At 35.3% G+C, this 19,950-nt stretch overlaps 2 protein-coding genes across 3 annotated transcripts; one reads left to right on the plus strand and one right to left on the minus strand.

The window, feature by feature from the left end:
* Positions 1 to 254: 254 nt before the first annotated feature.
* nme6 (NME/NM23 nucleoside diphosphate kinase 6) lies at positions 255 to 5,104 on the plus strand. The gene is made up of 5 exons (XM_056764522.1): positions 255 to 671; positions 1,368 to 1,467; positions 2,664 to 2,703; positions 3,799 to 3,959; positions 4,471 to 5,104. Exons 1-5 carry the CDS (start codon positions 576 to 578, stop codon positions 4,623 to 4,625), a joined length of 552 nt encoding a protein of 183 aa, XP_056620500.1. The 5' UTR covers positions 255 to 575; the 3' UTR covers positions 4,626 to 5,104.
* Positions 5,105 to 5,238: 134 nt separating this feature from the next.
* On the minus strand, positions 5,239 to 8,500 carry baalcb (BAALC binder of MAP3K1 and KLF4 b). Of its 2 annotated transcripts, none has more exons than XM_056764524.1 (4): positions 8,364 to 8,500; positions 7,280 to 7,677; positions 6,598 to 6,758; positions 5,239 to 6,043 (listed from the first exon to the last, which is right to left on the minus strand). In XM_056764524.1, exons 2-4 carry the CDS (start codon positions 7,461 to 7,463, stop codon positions 5,870 to 5,872), a joined length of 519 nt encoding a protein of 172 aa, XP_056620502.1. In that variant the 5' UTR covers positions 7,464 to 7,677; positions 8,364 to 8,500; the 3' UTR covers positions 5,239 to 5,869. The 2 variants fall into 2 exon arrangements, with proteins under 2 accessions (XP_056620502.1, XP_056620501.1); XM_056764523.1 differs by having other exon boundaries at positions 6,598 to 6,788.
* Between the last annotated feature and the right edge of the window lie 11,450 nt (positions 8,501 to 19,950).

Genomic DNA, 19,950 nt, shown 5'->3' on the forward strand with positions numbered 1-19,950 from the left:
GTAGAAGCTTTCCGTTTTATATTGATCAACATTTATTTCAGTTTTACATGTTGTGTCATAGGAAAATGGTTTAAAGAACGAGGTTTTACATTTTAAAAATGTAAAAAAAAACCTGTATATTCAATGGTTGTGCATATTGTTTCCTTTTTTGTAAAGTCCCAATGTACTTGTGGGTTTGTTAATAAATCCACAATATATTAAACGGCCACATTGCGCGCTCGCGCTCTACTTCCTATGTTTACTACAGAGCAAGATGGCGGCGCCCATACGTTCAACCACACGAAGGAAGGGCAGCTCATAAACCGAGCTTTGATTTTGTTCGTGAAAATAATTAGACAACAAATATAATGTGCAACCGATCTCTGCAGTAGGTCGCGCATTTTCTTTTTTATTTCGATACATTTTTGTAACAATACGCCTGATGATAGTTGAAATGTTCACGTGCACTCATATGATTTTAAAACGACTGTCTGAGGAGTAACGTTAAATATTCATCCGAACTAACTGTACATATTACAGGAGGATAATATAACATTAATGCGCTCACACACTTTCATTGGTCTTGGTAATATTAAATGGGATCAATCACAGGCATGACATGTGCAAAAGCATTGCAGCTCACCCTTGCGGTCATTAAACCAGATGCAGTGGCTCATCCTCTCATTCTGGAGGTGAGATAACAGGAAGGTTTGCACTAAACTGTCATAGTGAGCACCATTGTCGTTCTATAGCCTATCTATTTATATATATATGATAAATATACTGCCAGCAGTCTGTCATACGGTATTCTGTAATTGTAATGTATTTGTGACGTTTCCGAGCAGCCTACCACCTATCTGATTTGAGCTTGTCTGCATTAAATATTGGCCAATACATAATCGTCCTGGCCTGCTAAATATTTCCTGTTTATAAAGACCATGGATGGCTTGTGCCTCAAACAAACATCTGCTCAGTTCTGGAGGATTAAAGCCACATTATAATTTGCCTTTGCTATTAAAATGAGGCAATCTCTTGCCTGATTTAATTTCCGCTGTCTGTAGCCTCAAAGAGATAAAGTGGCTTTAATTAGCGAACCATTTCCTCATGCAACCTGGCTTGAAAAGTGGAGCTCACGCGCCTTTCATTTACACCAGTGAATTGACAATTAAAGCGAGATTTGCTTTTATGACTCAACCTTTACCTTCTTTCCTTTGGAAGAGTCCAGCTCTCATTAACTCGTCACTATGTTGAGAGGAAAGATTGATAGATGAGTTGAAAAGACTTGTGGTGGAACTGCTAGCACAGCGACACATTTTAATTGGCTGTTGAAGTTTCTGTTTTGCAGAGATTTAGAGGATATCAAAATATTTGTATTCATTGTTTTCTAGGCTCTTCATCAAAAGATTGTAGAAAACTTCATTATAATCAGAAAGAAAGATCTGACGTGGAGAAGAGGAGATTCAGAAAGGTTTTACGCAGAACATGCAGGTAGAAAAGAGTTTTATTTCTTGTATTCAAACACACTGCTTGAACCTTAACAACATACAATGTAGCAGGAGTTGTTGCCATCGTATAGTTTTATATTTTTAGAAAACCAAACCAAACCTGTTTAAATAATAAGGAAAACTACTGCTTAGTTCTCAGTTGTGGGTGCTTCTGATCTGTGTATTGACTTGATGTGAAATGATAAACGATTCCATAGTATTACAATATTTTTAGTTACATTTTTTACATTTAAATTCTTATTTTTTAAATAGAACTCAATTTCAAATAAAGGAGATTTGTTTTCAAAATGTTTAAAATTTTCAGTAAAACATTTTTACACACAACTTATTACAGAATTGACAACATTTTATCAAACCTTCTGTTTGTAAATGAAAATGAAATAAAACAGAAAGTGTCTGTCACTAAAAAAACTAAATGTTAAAAGTCAGGAAAACAATTAATGAATGTAAACCTTAAAAGAGAACTTCTAAACCATTGAGACATTATATATGTGTACACAGCTTAAGTGTTGGCAGCTCAACCAATAGGATTAAACAGAAGTCATATGGTAAAACAATCGGCACATCACTACATTTTTTTTTATTGCAATATGTCTTGTCACAATAAAACACCCCTACTAGTATTTGCATACAGCATTTGACATTTTATTCCATTGCAATCGTATAAACTATAAATTCACACCGCCCAGCACTAATTTAATATGTCATGAAGCTCATACATACCGTGTTGTTTAAAACAATTCTGATACAACTCACAAGTTGGCTAAAGCTCTGCTCTGCAATGTGTTAAAACAGTCCTACTTTCCTCAGCCAACAGTATATGAATGAAAGTGGTCTCTGCAACAGATCGAGTAGGAATGGTTCAGTAAATGTGTGGGTGTGTATTAGTGATGTGTGATTTTAAACAAGATGACTCACTGTTAATGCTGCAAACAACCTGTTACTCAGTCTCAGTTTATCTTATTCTGCCTTGTAGGAAAAGCAGCTGCCAGGTTTTCATATGTTAATGTAATGTATTTAAAACCTCACTTTGGCCAAGCTAGCAGACTGCAGCAAAAAGCTGCTGCATAAACCAAAAACATCACCCCTGTTGGACTGTTTCAAGTGCATAATCTGTTGAAATAAAAGCAAACACTAATACAGCAATTTGTGTTGATTATTCTCTGGTTTTTTTTACAGGGCGTTTTTTCTATCAAAGACTGGTTGAATTCATGTCAAGGTAAATATAAATCTTTTTTCTCTAATCTATTTCTAAACCAAATGAATAATTAAGGTTTATATGTCAAAAAAGTATGTGCTTTTTACTAGTGACAAAAAATGCTGTTGATCCATCTCATAAATTCAATGTCTCCTATCACTAAGCAAACATCTTCAACAGCTCTAGTTGTTTTTTTCTCACTCTGCAATGTGAACATTTTTCTTATTCATCCGTTAAATCATTATGCTGCAACATTGTGTTAGCATTCACGCTTAACAAAATGTTCAGCTTTTTTGGTGTTCTTGGTATTTCTCTTATAAGTGTTCACAATACAGGGAAGAAAAACAAATGATAATAGAAATTCTTTATATAGTCTGTGAATATGTAGGTTGTCAAAGGTTAATCGTGTAACTCCTTCTTCCCTCACAAGCGTAACCTGTGCTTTTATGAAGAGCTTCAAAAATCCATTTCCACAAATTAGACCCTTAATAGGCCTACAAATTACAGGACTGGTTATCCGTCATTGTATGGTGTCCCGCTGCATAGACACACTTATATGATGAATGCAGACCTGGCCTCTCCTCTTTGGAGAAGTGACAGATTGTTAATATTGCGGGTGGTATGGTTTAGACAGCGAGGCTGATGTTACCATGGCACCCTGTCCTCAGGCCTCATCTGGGTCTGTGGAATTTGAAACATTACCGCAACACTTGAACTGACTTAATTGTATTGTACCCTTTAAAATTGTGTTTGTGGCTCTGTGAATTAAAGGGATAGTTCACCCAAACATGAAAATTCTTTCATCATTGTATGTATGACTTTCTTTCTTCTGCAGAACACAAAAGCAGATCTTTTAAAGAACATTGATAAACATACAACTTTGGTGCACATTGACTTCCATTGCAAGGACATACAAACACTGAGACATTTCTCAAAATGTCTTCTTTTGTATTCCAAAGAGGGTTTATCCTTTTAAAATACAAAAACATAAATATATGATGTCGGAAATTATGTTTGTTTTTATGATGATGCTTGAATTTGATATTGTCGACGAGCTGAAGCATGCTCCTTAATTTATGTTGATTCTACTTACGTTCCATCTTATTTTCACAAAAGTGGCCCAATGAGAGCTTACATCATAGCCAGAGAGGATGCTATCACTCACTGGAGAGGGATGATGGGCCCAACAAAAGTGTTTAGAGCTCGTTACACCTCACCAGACAGCTTACGGGGCCAATACGGGCTGACTGACACTAGAAACACAACCCATGGTTCAGGTAACATCTATAAAAGTGGAAATAACTGTAATCACTCATCAATCACACTTTATTAGTAGTTGTTTGTTTAATAAAATTTGTATTTCTCTAATTCAATTACATATTGATTAAATACATAAAAAAAAACTTGAAAAAGCCTAACTACAACATGGAGAACTTTAACATGAAATTTGTGTGTTTTTTAAGTACTTCAAAATTCTTGAGTATTTCTTCAAGGCAGGTTACAACTACTTTGGATGGACTATGTTCAGAATTAATTGAGCAACTATCAAAGTGGAAATAACTGTTATCACTCTTCAATCACGCTTTAACCAATCTATGAGTGTTTATTAATATTTGTAATTTTTCTACTTACATAACATATCAATTAAATACATTTATAAAAAATTTACTTAAAAAAGCCCAATAAATTTTAGCTGAAATTTGTTTTGGTTTTGAATACTCTTGAGCAGGTTACAATTACTTTTGATAGACCATGCTCAGTAATAAAATTCATTTTTTTTTCTTTCAGATTCCATTGAATCAGCCAGGAGAGAGATCGCATTTTTCTTCCCAGAATTCCTTGCAGATACGTGGATGACGAGGGAAGAGCCCGGTTTCAGATTGGGACCTATTGAATATGATGAACAGAGACAAATTCACACTCGACAGATAACAGGATTATAATTGAAGGACTACAATGCTACATTAATGTCTTCACCAACTGGTACCTTAATGCTTTTTGCGTATTTACTTGTTTTCACTTGTTTGCTTACACAAGAAAGTCACTTGTCTATACTGCAACTGTGCCAATTAAAAAGATTGTATGTGTTTAATACAATATATGTATACATAAAATACTAGCCTTGGAGTAAATTTATGTTTTCCTTTATATATTGTAGAAAACTCCTGAAGAACTCCATTTCTTCTGCCAAACAGAATACAGCTTTGTCACAATATTCTGGTTTACATAAGCCAGTTGGCACTATGATTAGCGGCACCCCTGTAATTTAAAATAAATAATTATAATTAATAGCTAAAAAAGCACTTCAGTCCAAACTAGAGCAACGATAATCATTGTGCAAAGATTATTTTAAACAGTGGTTGGTCTTTTGATTACAGTGTATGTAGAATTCCTAAAATAAATGAACAGTTTTTTGACAATATGCAACAATCTTAAGACTAATTTTACTTTTACTTTCAGTAAAGAGTTGTTTGTCAATGTTCAAATAACAGAATATATTGTATTCTAGAACCTACAACCTTTTACTTTTCAGCTTCATTATAGAATATATGTTTTCCCTGAGGTTTCTTGGATTAAAATTGTTTCAATAATGACTGACAACTATGTTTTTATGATTTGTACCATAAAAAAGAATGAAACACTGTTTCAAGGCAACTATTGTGTGGTAACACTTATATAAGAGAGACCTGATTTTCATATACATACACATCATCACACGAAGACATCCAAATAAAAGCCATCAACCAATTATTATAATTCATTTTGAATAAATAAATAAACTCTACATCAATATCCATAATCGACTTGAACATTTAACACACACACTTTTGTTGTTGGTTTTTGTGTCCAACAATTTAAATATATTTTAACCATTTAAAGCACATTAAACAATCATTTCAATCTATAAATGTATGCCTTTGTTTGCCATTTTATATTGGTATGCTTCAAATGTACAGTACGTACAGTACATTTACTAAGACTGTATGCATCAAAAACAATCTAATGTCATCTGTAACTTAAGGATGATGATGAATTGACCATTGAATGATTCTGTTCATCTTAACACTGATGTAATTCTTCATTCAGGTCATCCCTGTTTACTGCTTTGGTCCAAAAGTTGATTATGGTCCAAGGTAGAATCTGTTTCAGGCAAATGAACAATCCTCATGATATCTATTGATTCGTCTTATTGAGGCACTGAATCAATCGCAGCGTCCTTTAGACCGTCCACTGGTTTCATGACCTCATATGTAGTTAGGGATTTTTCCTTGATCTTTCCGCTCTTGTCCACCTTTCGGATACTTTGAGTCACAGTTATGGTCACCTGCTTGGTTGACATCCTATTGTCCTGCCATTTGGTCTAGAAAACATTGATAAATAATTGATGTGATCAAACATGAGTGTGACCAGTCGAGAGTAACCTAAACATTTGAACAAATAGGTAACACACTATATGGAAAACCACGATTAATCGATTCCAAAATAAATGTTTGTATTTATATAAAAGGTGTATATTTATTATTTCTGAAAATGCTTAGGGTGTGAACAATTTTGTTGTGATGTTTTTTTTCAATAAATTAAACTTTTCTAAGTTATAGCAAGTTAGGATTAGTCATGATTTTAAATATGAAGTCCAAAGGTCTTGTACAGCCTATAATATTTTTATTGCAAGTTGAAATTTAATTAAATTTGTAGTGGAAAACAAATATCAGTGTTTATAACATACTTAAACTGTATGTAACAAATTAGCCTTTCCTATGGATAAGTGCATTATGGTTTGTTTGGTTTATAAAATGAAGTTTGATGTCTAAGCAATCAAAAAACATTAAATACAAAAATCATGTATGACAGTGACTTGAGCAAAGCAAAAGACTGAACTAAACATAACCAGTACATTTTACTGAAGATACTTACTATTTCCTCAGTTTTCAGCACACTTCGCCTTTGTAATGTTGTACCGGACGTCGACAGAATTTCCTGCTCTTGTGAAGAGAGTACTGCAGGAGTACTTCCCGTTTTCCTGTCATTAAGACCCACCTCGGACATGGCTGAACACACTTTCAGATATGCCTGAGCTGGAGCAGGAAGGCCATCATCAAAGAGATCTATAAGATCATAATAACATTTTTCATAATAAAAATAATATTTTCTTCAAATAGTGACATATCAATAAATGTATGCTTTTTTATATTCCCCTATAATGGCGAAGTAAATCATAGGTTTTCATATAAAATAATAAATGAATGTATAAATGTGCACGTCTATTTTTCTACATCTTGCTGACATGTCGACAATTCTCTAATTCATACTCAAATCCTTCTTGTGTCCTTGGATAATTTATGTTCTCATTTACAGGTTCTCCTTTACACAATGTTGCTGCTTTGCTCCAAGAGTAACAATTGTACACATGAGATAAAGAGCACGTATTGTGTTCAGCCCTGCCTATACAGTACTGAAATGCAACCATCTCCATGGCAACAAGAGGCCTACTAGATTGCATTGCTCACTAACCGTATGCTCACGACGCTATAGTTCTCTAGTAATTTTATAGGTCTTATTTTAACTAGTCTTGAAAATGTACAGTTTTCATTCTCACCAAGGTTGGCGGATTTCTCTGAAGGGAAGCCTACTTCTGAAGAGTTTTCTGAGGGAATGCTCTGGATGGAGGACAGGGGCATGTCTGTGTCTGTGCTGGTCAGCCAAGTGGACTCTGTCTCTTTGGTCCAGCTTTCCATATATCTCGGCTCCAACGCATCTGTCCTGGAGCCTCCACAACCCATGGTATCAAAGACCTCAACTTTGGTCCATTAAAACACTTCCCAAATAGCAAAAGAAATAGGCATTAGCCTAAATAGGTTTGCTATAGTGGGTGCACCACTTTCTTTCAGTCATGCATGTTATTATTTATCATCAGCACGATACATGTCAGAATCATGTTGCTTGTTAGGGATCTGTAGGCTTCAATGATCAAGTGGCAGGTGAGACAGGTTAATTCTGTTGAAGAGAAATAACAGTCCTCTTTGTAATTATTTGGATTTATGTCTGCATGTGGTTTACAATAACCAAATCGAAAAGTGCATAAAAGTATTTTTAAACACAGGAAATGAATAAATAAACAACAATTGTGAAATATTCAATAAAAATGTTAATGATTTCCATGAAAAAAACGATTCCAGTGTTCTGTTGGTCTCCATTCGCCAGATAACATCTCAACAACACAACCAACACAGTAGAGACCAACACAATTCCCATTAAAACCAGTATAAATCACATTCGAACCATTACACCGCCTATTGAATTGAGCAGTAGTTCAACTCTGGTAATCCACACATGACGTATACAAAAGCGAGTTTGCGATTTCAACAAAAAACGAAGGTAACGGATTTATTAAGCCTAAATGTATTCCTAAATTGAACCCATATACAATAAGTAGCGTATACTGCCGTTCCTCTCTATTCCTTACACGAGCGCATCGTGTCGTACTTAGACTTAACGTATACACGTTAAATACACCGGTTTACTTTATAGAAAACGCATTCAAACGTGCTGGGATCATTGGTCAACGGGCTGTTACGCGATGTAGGCAAGATGTTTTACATTAAATTAAGTCGACAGAATGTTGTTACAATAAAATGCTTTCTTTTGTAAATAAAAACAGCATTGCATTCATTAGCACTTACCATTGTCATCGTCTTCTTAAAACATCAATGGCAAGATCGGCACAGGAGCCCCTTCAGCGATGAGCAAAGCACTGAGAGATGAGACACTACCCCATCATTCCCTCTCTCTCTCTCTCTCTCTCTCTCTCTCTCTCTCTCTCAGCATCAGCAGCCTGAACATAAAACGAGGTGCGTGGTACAAAATTTGTTTTATTAATAACTTAATTGCCCTCTATAGCACTTAATATGTTGGCAATGGTAATGCTCCACATCAGTTGAATTTCTATCTAAATGACAGTGTCCAAATGTCAATTATTGTGAATTTGATATTCAAAACAGGAAATATAGCAGCAGAATAATTACGAGACCACTGCAAAATTATTTTCATATTTCTTTCAATCTCTGAACAAGTGACAACATCTTTGTATTTGCAGAATATTAAAACGGGACAAATCAGTCGAAATAACAAACAAAACAAAAATTATGCAATCTTGCATATTACAAAACAAGTCCATATTCATGTTTAAACAACACAATACTAATGTTTTAAATATAAGAATGAATATACGTGCATATTTGCATTCTTTTAGTCCTCTAAATTTGTTCAGCAGACACTTGAATTAGCACAATACATGAAGGAATTCTGATTTAAAGCTAAACTTGAGTGGTCTCTTAATTTAAGTTGTTTTTAAGCAACTGTTTTCATTGGGTGCACGGTCTATTATATTCAAAATGATGAATAAATGTTTCTATATCTGAAAGATTCATATAGAAAATTACTGTTTACCCGAACCCAACTGTAGGCTGGTCCATATATTTTAACACTACATGGAGTATATTATTTACAACAGGGGGGCATTATAATCTAATCAGTAAAAGCCCATATACTATTATTACTCATTAGAAGACCAAGAAACACAAAAGCATGTTAACCTTTTATGTAAATTGCTGTAGTAGCTTTAAAGGGAAATATATGAATTGGACCGTAGCCAGTATCAAAGGAGCTGGTGCTCAAAGCCTGTCAAACAAAGTGTCAGCACAGCTGTGTGCGCAGCATGTCATTTAATTTCCAGTTGGGCTAATGTGCTACAGGTAATCTTTCAACATGTGAGAGCACTTTAGTGTACATGTCTTCAAAAGGTGCACACTGAAAAAAAAGCTTTTACTATTCAGCAGTTATTCACAAAACCACTCATCTAACTGCACCCTGTTCATTATGTCGGTGGTGTTTGTGTCGGTGTCAGTACAATATTGGCATATTGATTCTTCTTAATAGCACAACAGCTTTATATTATGACACATCATTTTGGATGGCTGGAAGGTTTACATTTATGTTCATTCACTTTAAAAAAAATGTAGGATTCAACCCACAGGTCAAACTTGTTGAAAAGGGATATGTACATCGTCTCGTTTATAACGAGAAGAATTTTCATACAGTAGCCAAAAAAGGCAGATGATGACATGTGCCCAGTTACAAAACAACCTCATTCCATCTGATTCTTTATCAACATGCACGCTTTCCAGCCCAGACACTTCAATCGTGCTCTTCTGACTGCCTGTATATCCACACAAAGGATTTCCACTCATATCATGCTCGACATGCAACGGTTGAATAGTTGTTAAATATTAATAAAAACAGCTAGCAATAGCCACATTATGCGTCATCTGGACAGCTGCATTTCCTTGTGTTAAGGAACTTGTAGAAATGACAAGCCCAACAGCAATGACATTAACATTCTTGATTCTGTGATTTTAGTTTAGATGATTAATATGTGGTGTTTCCAAATCCCATTCCATATACATAGACCCAAAGGCTAGTGGCCTTTAAGTTATCTTAGTAGTTTTTATTAGCTCCTCTGTTTTACATCTGCTTTTATTAGAGCAAATGAAAGAAGAGACAAGAATTCAGCAGATCATGATCACGTTTAGGGCATGTCTCTGTGTTATTAATATGTATAATTCAAATTAATTGAATATTGTTATTTATTTCAAAAGAGAAATGTTGTATATTATGTTGGATAGATATTCAAATATGAAATTGATGCGCATGTTTAAAAGGACAGTTCATCCAAAATAAAAAGGCTAAATAAATAAAATACAATTGCTGTTCATTCACTGATGTTTATTTTTTCTATGAATTGCAAGAGGAGATGTTAGACAGAAAGTAAGCTTTTCCACTACAGCAAATTCCTGTTTTGAGTGAATGTTGCCCTTATAATGTTACATTATAATATTACATGCATGGAAGGACTAGGCTAAATAAATAATCCTGAAAACTAAATTACCTAAACCATAATGCTAGAAAGTGCAATAAAAAATCTTCATCATACTGTAACACTACAGAAAGCCGTAAAATGCTAATGGGAAGCAATATACAGAGGTTTTTCACAGCCTGTAAAATCTAAGTGAGGGTGGCAGTTAAACCACCGAACCTTTTGATGGTATACCATTATATTACCAGGTGGGGGCAGTGCAGGCAATGTTTTAAAAGGGTCAGCTATTTTTCTTTCGTTCTTCTGTTTTGAGATGTTATCTGTGTCTGAATTCCCCCCCCTTTATCCTTTAAAGTGCACTATATAGGGGGTCCTCCATTTTAAAGTGTTGGCCGAATTCTGAGTTAACTTACTTTTGCTTTTATGCATTTGGCTGACGCTTTTATCCAAAGCGACTTACATTGCATTATCCTTTACATTTGTTTCTAAGAATGTGCAATCCCATGGGATCAAACCCACAACCTTGCGTTGTTAACGCAATGCCCTTGCCAATGGGCAACAAGAAAGCTGTAAATCCCTACATTTGTTCAATACTTTTTACCCTCAATGCATTCTGATTTTGAGCGTACATCAGATGTTTCATCTCTCACTCATTTTTCCCATGTTACCCTACAACCTAACCATCTGATTAGAATGAGCAGGAGGAGAGCGAACGTTAATTCTTCCAATGAACGTTTATACACTTGTTCCTTCTTGTTGACAGTTATTTTCTACTTTTTGAGGATAGATTTAAAGAATGTTATAGCCTGAATAGCAGTGTTTTAAATATACACTCCATGAAGGATTATTAGGAACACCATACTAATACTGTGTTTAACCCCCTTTCGCCTTCAGAACTGCCTTAATTCTACGTGGCATTGATTCAACAAGGTGCTGAAAGCATTCCTTAGAAATGTCGGCCCATATTGATAGGATAGCATCTTGCAGTTGATGGAGATTTGTGGGATGCACGAAGCTCCCGTTCCACCACATCCCAAAGATGCTCTATTGGGTTGAGATCTGGTGACTGTGGGGGGCATTTTAGTACAGTGAACTCATTGTCATGTTCAAGAAACCAATTTGAAATGATTCGAGCTTTGTGACATAGTGCATTATCCGGCTGGAAGTAGCCATCAGAGGATGGGTACATGGTGGTCATAAAGGGATGGACATGGTCAGAAACAATGCACAGATAGGCCGTGGCATTTAAACGATGCCAAATTGGCACTAAGGGGCCTAAAGTGTGCCAAGAAGACATCCCCAACACCATTACACCACCACCATAATTGCATTAATGAGAAATTGAACAGGTGTTCCTAATAATCCTTTAGGTGAGTGTACACGAGAAACAGTAATGTCCTACACCCTTCAAAGAGTTAACTTCAAGGCTCATTCCTTCGAAGGGAGTAGGGCATAGGGATGCTCACTTCCGTTTGGAAAATGCCCATTACGTCAGTGTCAGAAATTGTTCACTCCTTTTCATTCTCCTCTTCCCCATATAGTGGAGTATCACTTTATATGGAATAGTGTCACGGTTATCAGGAAGAACCCAATTGCAGGCAGATGGTGGTGAAGGGGTTTAACACAAAGACTTTATTCCAAAACAATGAACAAATAAAACTAAACTAAGGCAGAATACAATAAAAAAAAAAGACTTCCCAAGAGGGTGCAAAAACCAAGACTCAACGTCATAAAAATAAACAGACACAGGTAAGGTAATCTACAAGGAACAAGATACACAGTGCAAGGCAACACGCAAATACTCATAGGGCAAGAAATAACTCATAAGCACAGGCATACAAGCACAAGCTACGAAATACAATGAACGAGCACAGGACAAAAGACATGAGGATCATATATAGGGAGACAGACAAAGGATGATTAGCAAGGGGCTGGTGTGGGAAATGAGACCACAGGGAAAGTAAACAAGGAACGAGATGGTGGAAACGAAGATGAGGACCAGAGAGAGAGTATCGAAGGCCAATAGGGTCAACATCTCTCTCTAACATAAAACATAAGACTTCGTCATGAATATTCCCCAAGACCAAGAATAGACATGACATGAAAGCAGACTCATGACAGAATAGTGCATGAGTTAACAAGTGAATTCAGATGCAGCTGTTGTATGCAAAAACAGCGAGGAGTTTTTTTTCTTTGCAAAGAATTAGATTAGTCTTACAAAGAATGTTATCTAAAGCATTTCTTTATTTAACAACTCTTTTGTATTGTCAAGGTGGTGTGTTGTTTTGTGCCAGCTGAGGATTCAGTAACAAAATAAAAAAACAAGAAATCTAGACTTCCAGTCAAATGACAGGAACAAGACTAACTAATAACACTGCATGAAAGGTAATCCGAATAAACGGGCATGAACAGCTTGGCAAACAAGCAAATGCTAAAAAGTAAACGTGCAAACAATCAATACGAACGAGCACAGGACAATAGAGATGGGGGCATTTTAAAGGGGACCGAGTCAAGAGGGAACAGATGCGGGGTATGAAATAATTAACAAGCAATGATGATGAGATGAGAAGGCTGGAACAGAGACAAGACAGGAGAGAGTGTATGGAAGGCCATAAGGGCCATAATGCCTCTCTCCACTTAAAAACAAGAGGTTCTGTCATGGTTCTGCCACTAGGTCAAGAAAAGCAGGTGGGACAGAATCATGACAGATGTTGCCTGCATGGATGTCAGTGTGAAAGCCACTGCAATGCAGTCTTGTGCTGACTGTACTTCCTGATGCATTAAGACACACGCTTTGGATCTTTTCATCCAGTGGACCGAGTTGGGTTAATTTCATCAATTGCATGTAGGAACGAGGGTACTCAATGACAATATATGTGAAATGTGGCTTGTGAATCCACTTCCACATTTGTACCATGTAGGGCTTATGGGATGTTGTTTCATCAAAGCCATCATTGCCACTTCGGTCATCACAGGAGTTAAATAGCCAGCCTAGAACGAGGTATAAGAAAAGGTAATTTGGCTATGGGGTAACTCTTTCAATTTAAAGTACAAATATTGTTATATTTAGATAGATGTCACATCAATTTGATCCGTGCAAAGAACCGCTCATGTACCAAGCTCTGTGGGGTTATTGGCTATATTTAGTTTAGCATTTTTCTTTGTCTATTTCTTGTTAACGACAGGTTAGGCGATTAAACTAAATATAAATTCATTATGTTTGACCAACAATTCACTCATCTCAGTTTTTAACTCTTATTTTCATTAAAAAATAATATTTGCGCGTTAAGTATTTTTTTCAGCAGGGTCATATTAGGCAGGGTCGTCATTTGGGTAGCAGGGGCTGGTGGCTGCCATGCCTTAGCTGTCTGGAGAGGTCAATTCAAAGTAATATTTTATTTCAGTATTTATTGCAGGAGCGTGGGCATCGTAAGCACGAAAAATGTAGGTGGCTCCTTTCTCAGAAAAGAGTATAAAAACCACGCAGCGTCAGTAGCGTAGTGCGAAAGATACGTTGACAAATGATTCTGACTGATCTGCCGAACTCACTTCTCTAAATTTTCACATCACATATCAGATCTGCTTCCATTTGATTTTAAACTATATGGCGTTTTCATCAATAGATGATTTAAAGCATGTTGTGCTTTATGCAATGTGAGGATGGCTGCTGCAGTATAGACTACTGATGATATGATTATCCTGAACACATTTTAAACAGTGAAGCATATTTCTAAAAAATTAGGTCTTTGTTTCGAATATTTGTGAGCAATAATCAACAAATGGAATGATTTGAGACTCCTTGAGCATGTACAGTAAATTAGACGTCCTCTGATGGCTATGTCTTCTTTGGTTATATTCTAGTGATCTAGTCAGTACAGAGAGCGTAACTGAGGAAGCAAAATCAATAGAATTCATTAAATCTCAATGGCATTCGTTGATGGACATTTCATCTGTTACTTTTTAAACAAAATATGCAAAGCTTATTAAAAAAATGCTGACTGCTAAGGATTTAAATAGAAGACCTGCACATTTCATGTAAATACATATTAGCATAATAAAAGCTTGCGTGTTGGCGGATTTGTGTTTTTTTTTGGGAGATGGATGCTGTCCAATGTATGTCAACTAGTAGCCAGCTGAGCCGTTTTGATGTGTAATTTTCGTTTTGAACAGATTTATTTATTGCTAGTGACTCGGTGTGGCATGAAAATTGCTTTCGCACTCTTTGCTTTGTACTGCCTTTTCTGCAATACAATGCGCAGTGATGGTACAGAGTCCAGGAATGTTCCAGATTGGTTATGGATGAAAAGAAACTAGCAGTCTGCATCCATTAAGCTCCCTTTGAAAGTTTGAGAAAACTAAAGTTATTATACAAAAGGCCAAACAAAGGGCAAACACAGAGGCTGTGTCCGGAATAGCAAACTGTGGCAGTACGTACTGAATTTGAAAAAGTATACCTACCTATCGGCAGTTAAAACAATACATCCTATATAGTGTGAGTAGGAGTAGTATAAAGACATTGTGGACATACTGCGTCCGCCATGTTTTATGGTCATATGACCCGTATGCTCTTTAAAGCATTAACAACAACCTACACGTTGATAAAAACAATTGAACATTTTGAGGATTCGGACATACTATTCATGACTCTTCATCGAGTCCTTTCCTTTTTAAGTCATAGGGATGTCTTAAGGATCACCGTCGAGTCCATGCCTGTAATTTCAGCAAATAATCAAGTGTTTTAGTCCTGGTTTATTGGTTTCTCCTATTCTCCTCAACCATTTTGCTGGATGTTTTGCCGTGCAGGGCAGCCTGTTACCAAGATACTTTCAAAAATCAAGCTTTTGATAACTTTTTAACACTAAATAACCAAAGGTTGCTGTTTACTTTTTTGTTTACGATGTTTTATTAACGGTTCAATTACTTCCAAAACCAATTTTTTTATTTATTTATTGTAGAAACAAAATGCTTGCTCACAAGGCTTCATCTCTGATGTGAATCAAACATTTAGATTTATTGACAGCTCACGAAAGTGCACTTTAAAGAAAAGTGGATGCCTGTGAAGCATTAGTTCACAGCTTCAAAACGTCAAACTTGAAAAATATTTTGAAAAGCTCTAAAAAACCATAAAAGTGTGCCTTAGTTGATTCATGTGAACCATTTATGAAATATACAATAATAAGAAAAAACAACATAACACCCTAGTCTCCAGTCTGACAACCTGTTTTGCAAATAAATAATAGATGAATAAATACATTTATTAAACATTTATAACATGTGAGTTAAAAATGGCTGACTATTTGGCAGGTTTTCGTTAGAATCCCTTTTTTATTTACACGGTTATAACTGCTTTATAATGCATTCTTAAATGACTTATTAATCATTAATGAACACATTTACAAATGCTTTATAAAGGGAACCTTTTCTTTAACCGGATTCGCTGCAGTGTTTTGTCGGCATGGTGACTATGTTTAGCGACTAAATTGCTGACAAATGCTCGGCCAAACTGAAGCAGACAGGCAAGCTGACGACAGCGGCGCTCCAGTTACAGACCACCTCTTCCATGATAGTTTCAGCAAGATTATTTATCTCTTTCTTTGCCGGCATACTTTTAAAAAATTATTGTGTTACCACACATGGATGACTTTTATCATATCGTACCATCACATTTGCCAGATCCTTTTATTCAAAGCAACTTAAAGTGCATTCAACACATTTTGTGTGTTCTTGATTTCCTTTTATATGCCAATGCAGCGCATTACCATCTGAGCTACAGGAGCCCTTAACTGGAAAAGAGAAAAGGTGAGTAGGGACAGATTGTAATAAAGTGAGAGCTTGTGAATGAAAGAACAGTAAGATCCAGTAAGAAGGGTAAAATGACCGGTCCGGGTCTCTGATGAGTCGGCCATGGATGACGGGTGAATGACCCTTGCAAGACTTTATATGCAGAGTCATCACTGAACTGACAGACATAGATGATTTAATATAGGGACATTGTGATTACTGGTGGAACTCCTCTTCTATTCGCCCTTTATCATCTCAGCCTCGAGAGTTCAGAACAAGTTAAAGTCATTGCTGATTTATGTGGCTTGGGAAAGTTGGACCACACTAAACCTGCTGTTCTTTGCCCCTATAGATATAAGAGCTGGAGTATAATCTGCAGTCTGTTGGTGACACACCGTTAGAAGTACAGTCACTGACTTTGTTTCACATACAGTGGTTCTTAAAAGTATTTGGAGACTCAAACCACACTTAAAAATGCATGACTGTGATGGTGTTATCCACAAAATAAACTATCAGGTTGCATTTCTTTTATAGATGGCACAAACTTTAAGCAAAATGTTTATCAAGAAATGTTTTTGTGTTCATTAAAGGCAATGTTTATTTTGGAAAAATACACCCCCTAACACATTCCAAAACTATGCCAAAACACAATGGCTTCATTTCCACAAATGTATTTATTTATATGTATAAACTGCAATGGAATACACTGTGTACAATGAGATATATCTACAAACAACACATGCATCCTTCATAAAGAACCAAGTATGCGAGAATCATAAACAGGGTTCATTACCAGAAAACAATGGCCTCAGAGAGTTAATGACAATAAAACAAAACACAGCAGTCCATTTCTATTGCCTTGGTAAAGCCACAATACTGGCAAATGATGCAGTATCTCATTGAGCCAAAGATGACCAAACGCGTCTCTATTTCAGCTCTTTTACTACCATCATGCATGTTGCATCATTTAGAATAAATACATTTTCCTTTTTTGGGGGTTTCATGAGGGTTAAAATATATTGTTTGCCATCTTCATAAGCAAACATATTAAAAAAATATTAAAAAATATTATAATACTAGAATATTTAAAGGGATAGTTTACATTAAAATCAAGTTCCTTGTCCCTGATCCACTTTCATGAATTGAAAAAATAAGCTTACACTCAAATAAATATCTTTTGTTCTATTTTTAAAGTTTGGAAAGATGTTAAGGTGAGATATCTAAATAAGAGTACTTCATTTTGAAATGAACTGTTCCTTAAAGGTCCAATGTGTCATTTTTGGAGGATCTGTTGAAAGAAATGCAATGTTATATACATTACTTTGTCTTCGGAGGTGTATAAAGACCTTCCACAATGAACCGTAACATTTTTAGTACCTTAGAATGAGATATTTCTATTGACATACACCACGGGACCCGTGCATGGAATTTGACATGTAGCCCTAAACGGACAAACTGCCCAGAGCCCGTTTTGTGAATACATTACGCTAAAGAAGTGAAAACGTGAAGACATCTAAGTCCTGTGTCAGCTGCCATAGTGCTTCGAAAAGGAGGGGGGAGATGTAGAGTGAGCCGTTGGTTGCAATTTGAAACGTCACCGCTAGATGCCACAAAATTCATTAAACGGCACTTTAAATATTATTAACTTTATGCTATATTCTGTATCACAGAGAGACATTCAGTGTAGACTTATCATAGCTAAGCAGAAATAATCACAGTATTAAAACTGCATGCACCACGTGGAGAGCAGAATAAATACCCTAGAGAACATTTTATAAAAAAATATGAGAAAATGTGAGGAAATATATAACCTTGCCAGCCAAGTTGTAAATCGTAAATGAAAATTGTTCTACATACAATTCACCAATTTGCCAGTATGGAAATGTATATATATATATATATATATATATATATATATATATATACAGTATGTTTTTAAAAGTCTATTTAATGACAATAACAAAAGTCAATAAATCATTCAAAAATCATATATGCACTAAAATTTAAAGGGCGCCGAATGAAATTTTTGTGCCACCAGGTGGCAACAGTTACACATTTAGAAAGCAAACAGTGTTGGATATTGTAATCATATACTCTAACGAAAAACTAAAAACATAAATGGCTTATCGGTCGATTAATAATAATTTGTTGATCTACTAAGTTTGTATTTGCATGCTCATAGTTCATATAGTTCACAAATTATCATAATAATGTCACTACCTTCCAGACTAATCGGTCAAATTATGTTTTTTATCTGTTCACAACAGAAACTAGAATTACAGATTTAAAAAAAGTTTAAATAAGTGATCATTCAGATTAATAGATAACAGTTGAATCTATAGAAGTCATAATGATAAATGTGTTAAGAATGCACTCAATCTACAGCAGTTTATTAAACAATTTATAAACAAAGACTTATTCTTACACAACAACAGAACATTGCTGTGCAATGACCCTATATCACAGCTTTTGATAAAAAGATACTAGTTATTTACAGGACTAGAACTGCGCCTTTTATAAATAAAAGTATATTTACACTAAACAAATTTTGGGTTCTTTTGTATATATTATATTAACCAAGAAGATGATTATTTTTGACCCAACAATGGGTTAAAACAACTCAGCATTTTGCATTTGGGGTTTAAACAGCCCAGCATTACACAAACCTAATCAACATCAGTTGATTTACAAAATTCAGTTTAATCTTGTAAAGAATGCATGTATTAAGAACCTGACGTTTGACATTTTCCTCTCACCCTCATTAGCATAAAAGGTGCCATTATTGTAAAGGACTGTACCAAGAATATCAAATAATCATGCACTAATGGACCTCATTTCTAGCATGGCAGGTCGTTTCATGAATGTAAGTTATGTATTTAGTTTCGTCTGGGGCTGTTTAGGCATCAAATTAACATGCTCTAATATAAACAACAGATCATTAATTATATGGTTCAATAAATATGTAATATTAATGTCACGGATACTTTGAATCCCGTGTTCTCCACTATGATGTACCCATTCTGCAGCACTGCGGATTTGATTATGGCCACCTGTACAAATTACTTTCATTTATGTAATGTGGAATGAACCAGCCTCCTGTGATTAAAGCAATCCGTTTTCTAAATGTTACTTAAATAATCACATAAACTAAAAATAATCGCTCCTCTGCCTGTTCGTTTCCCTTTTGAAAATAATGCATGATTGTCCTATGATGTTTCCCAGCACCAAAATGAGTTAAATAGGTACGAGGTGAAGAATGCAAATATAGAATTAAGAAATAAGGCAAAGACATATTTGTCACAATAAGTACATGGGCTACAGGCTATATGAAATATAATGTTTAGCATGTTTGCAAATGTGATTACAGCAACTAAATGAAGGAAAACAAAAACAAATCATATTTTTTATGTTTAGATGCCAAAGTATTCAATTTCCATTGAATGAGCTTTAATAAAGGGTGCACACGGATTTGCAATTATACCATAAATAACTGTTTAATCCATAGAAGTCATAATGATAAATATGTTAAGAATGCTCTTTCAATTTAAAGCAGGTTATTAAACAATTAATAGCCAAAGACTTATCTTTAAAATGTACACAATAACAGAACATTG

This window comes from Triplophysa dalaica, chromosome 13, assembly GCF_015846415.1.
Source record: "Triplophysa dalaica isolate WHDGS20190420 chromosome 13, ASM1584641v1, whole genome shotgun sequence".
NCBI classification, from domain to species: domain Eukaryota; kingdom Metazoa; phylum Chordata; class Actinopteri; order Cypriniformes; family Nemacheilidae; genus Triplophysa; species Triplophysa dalaica.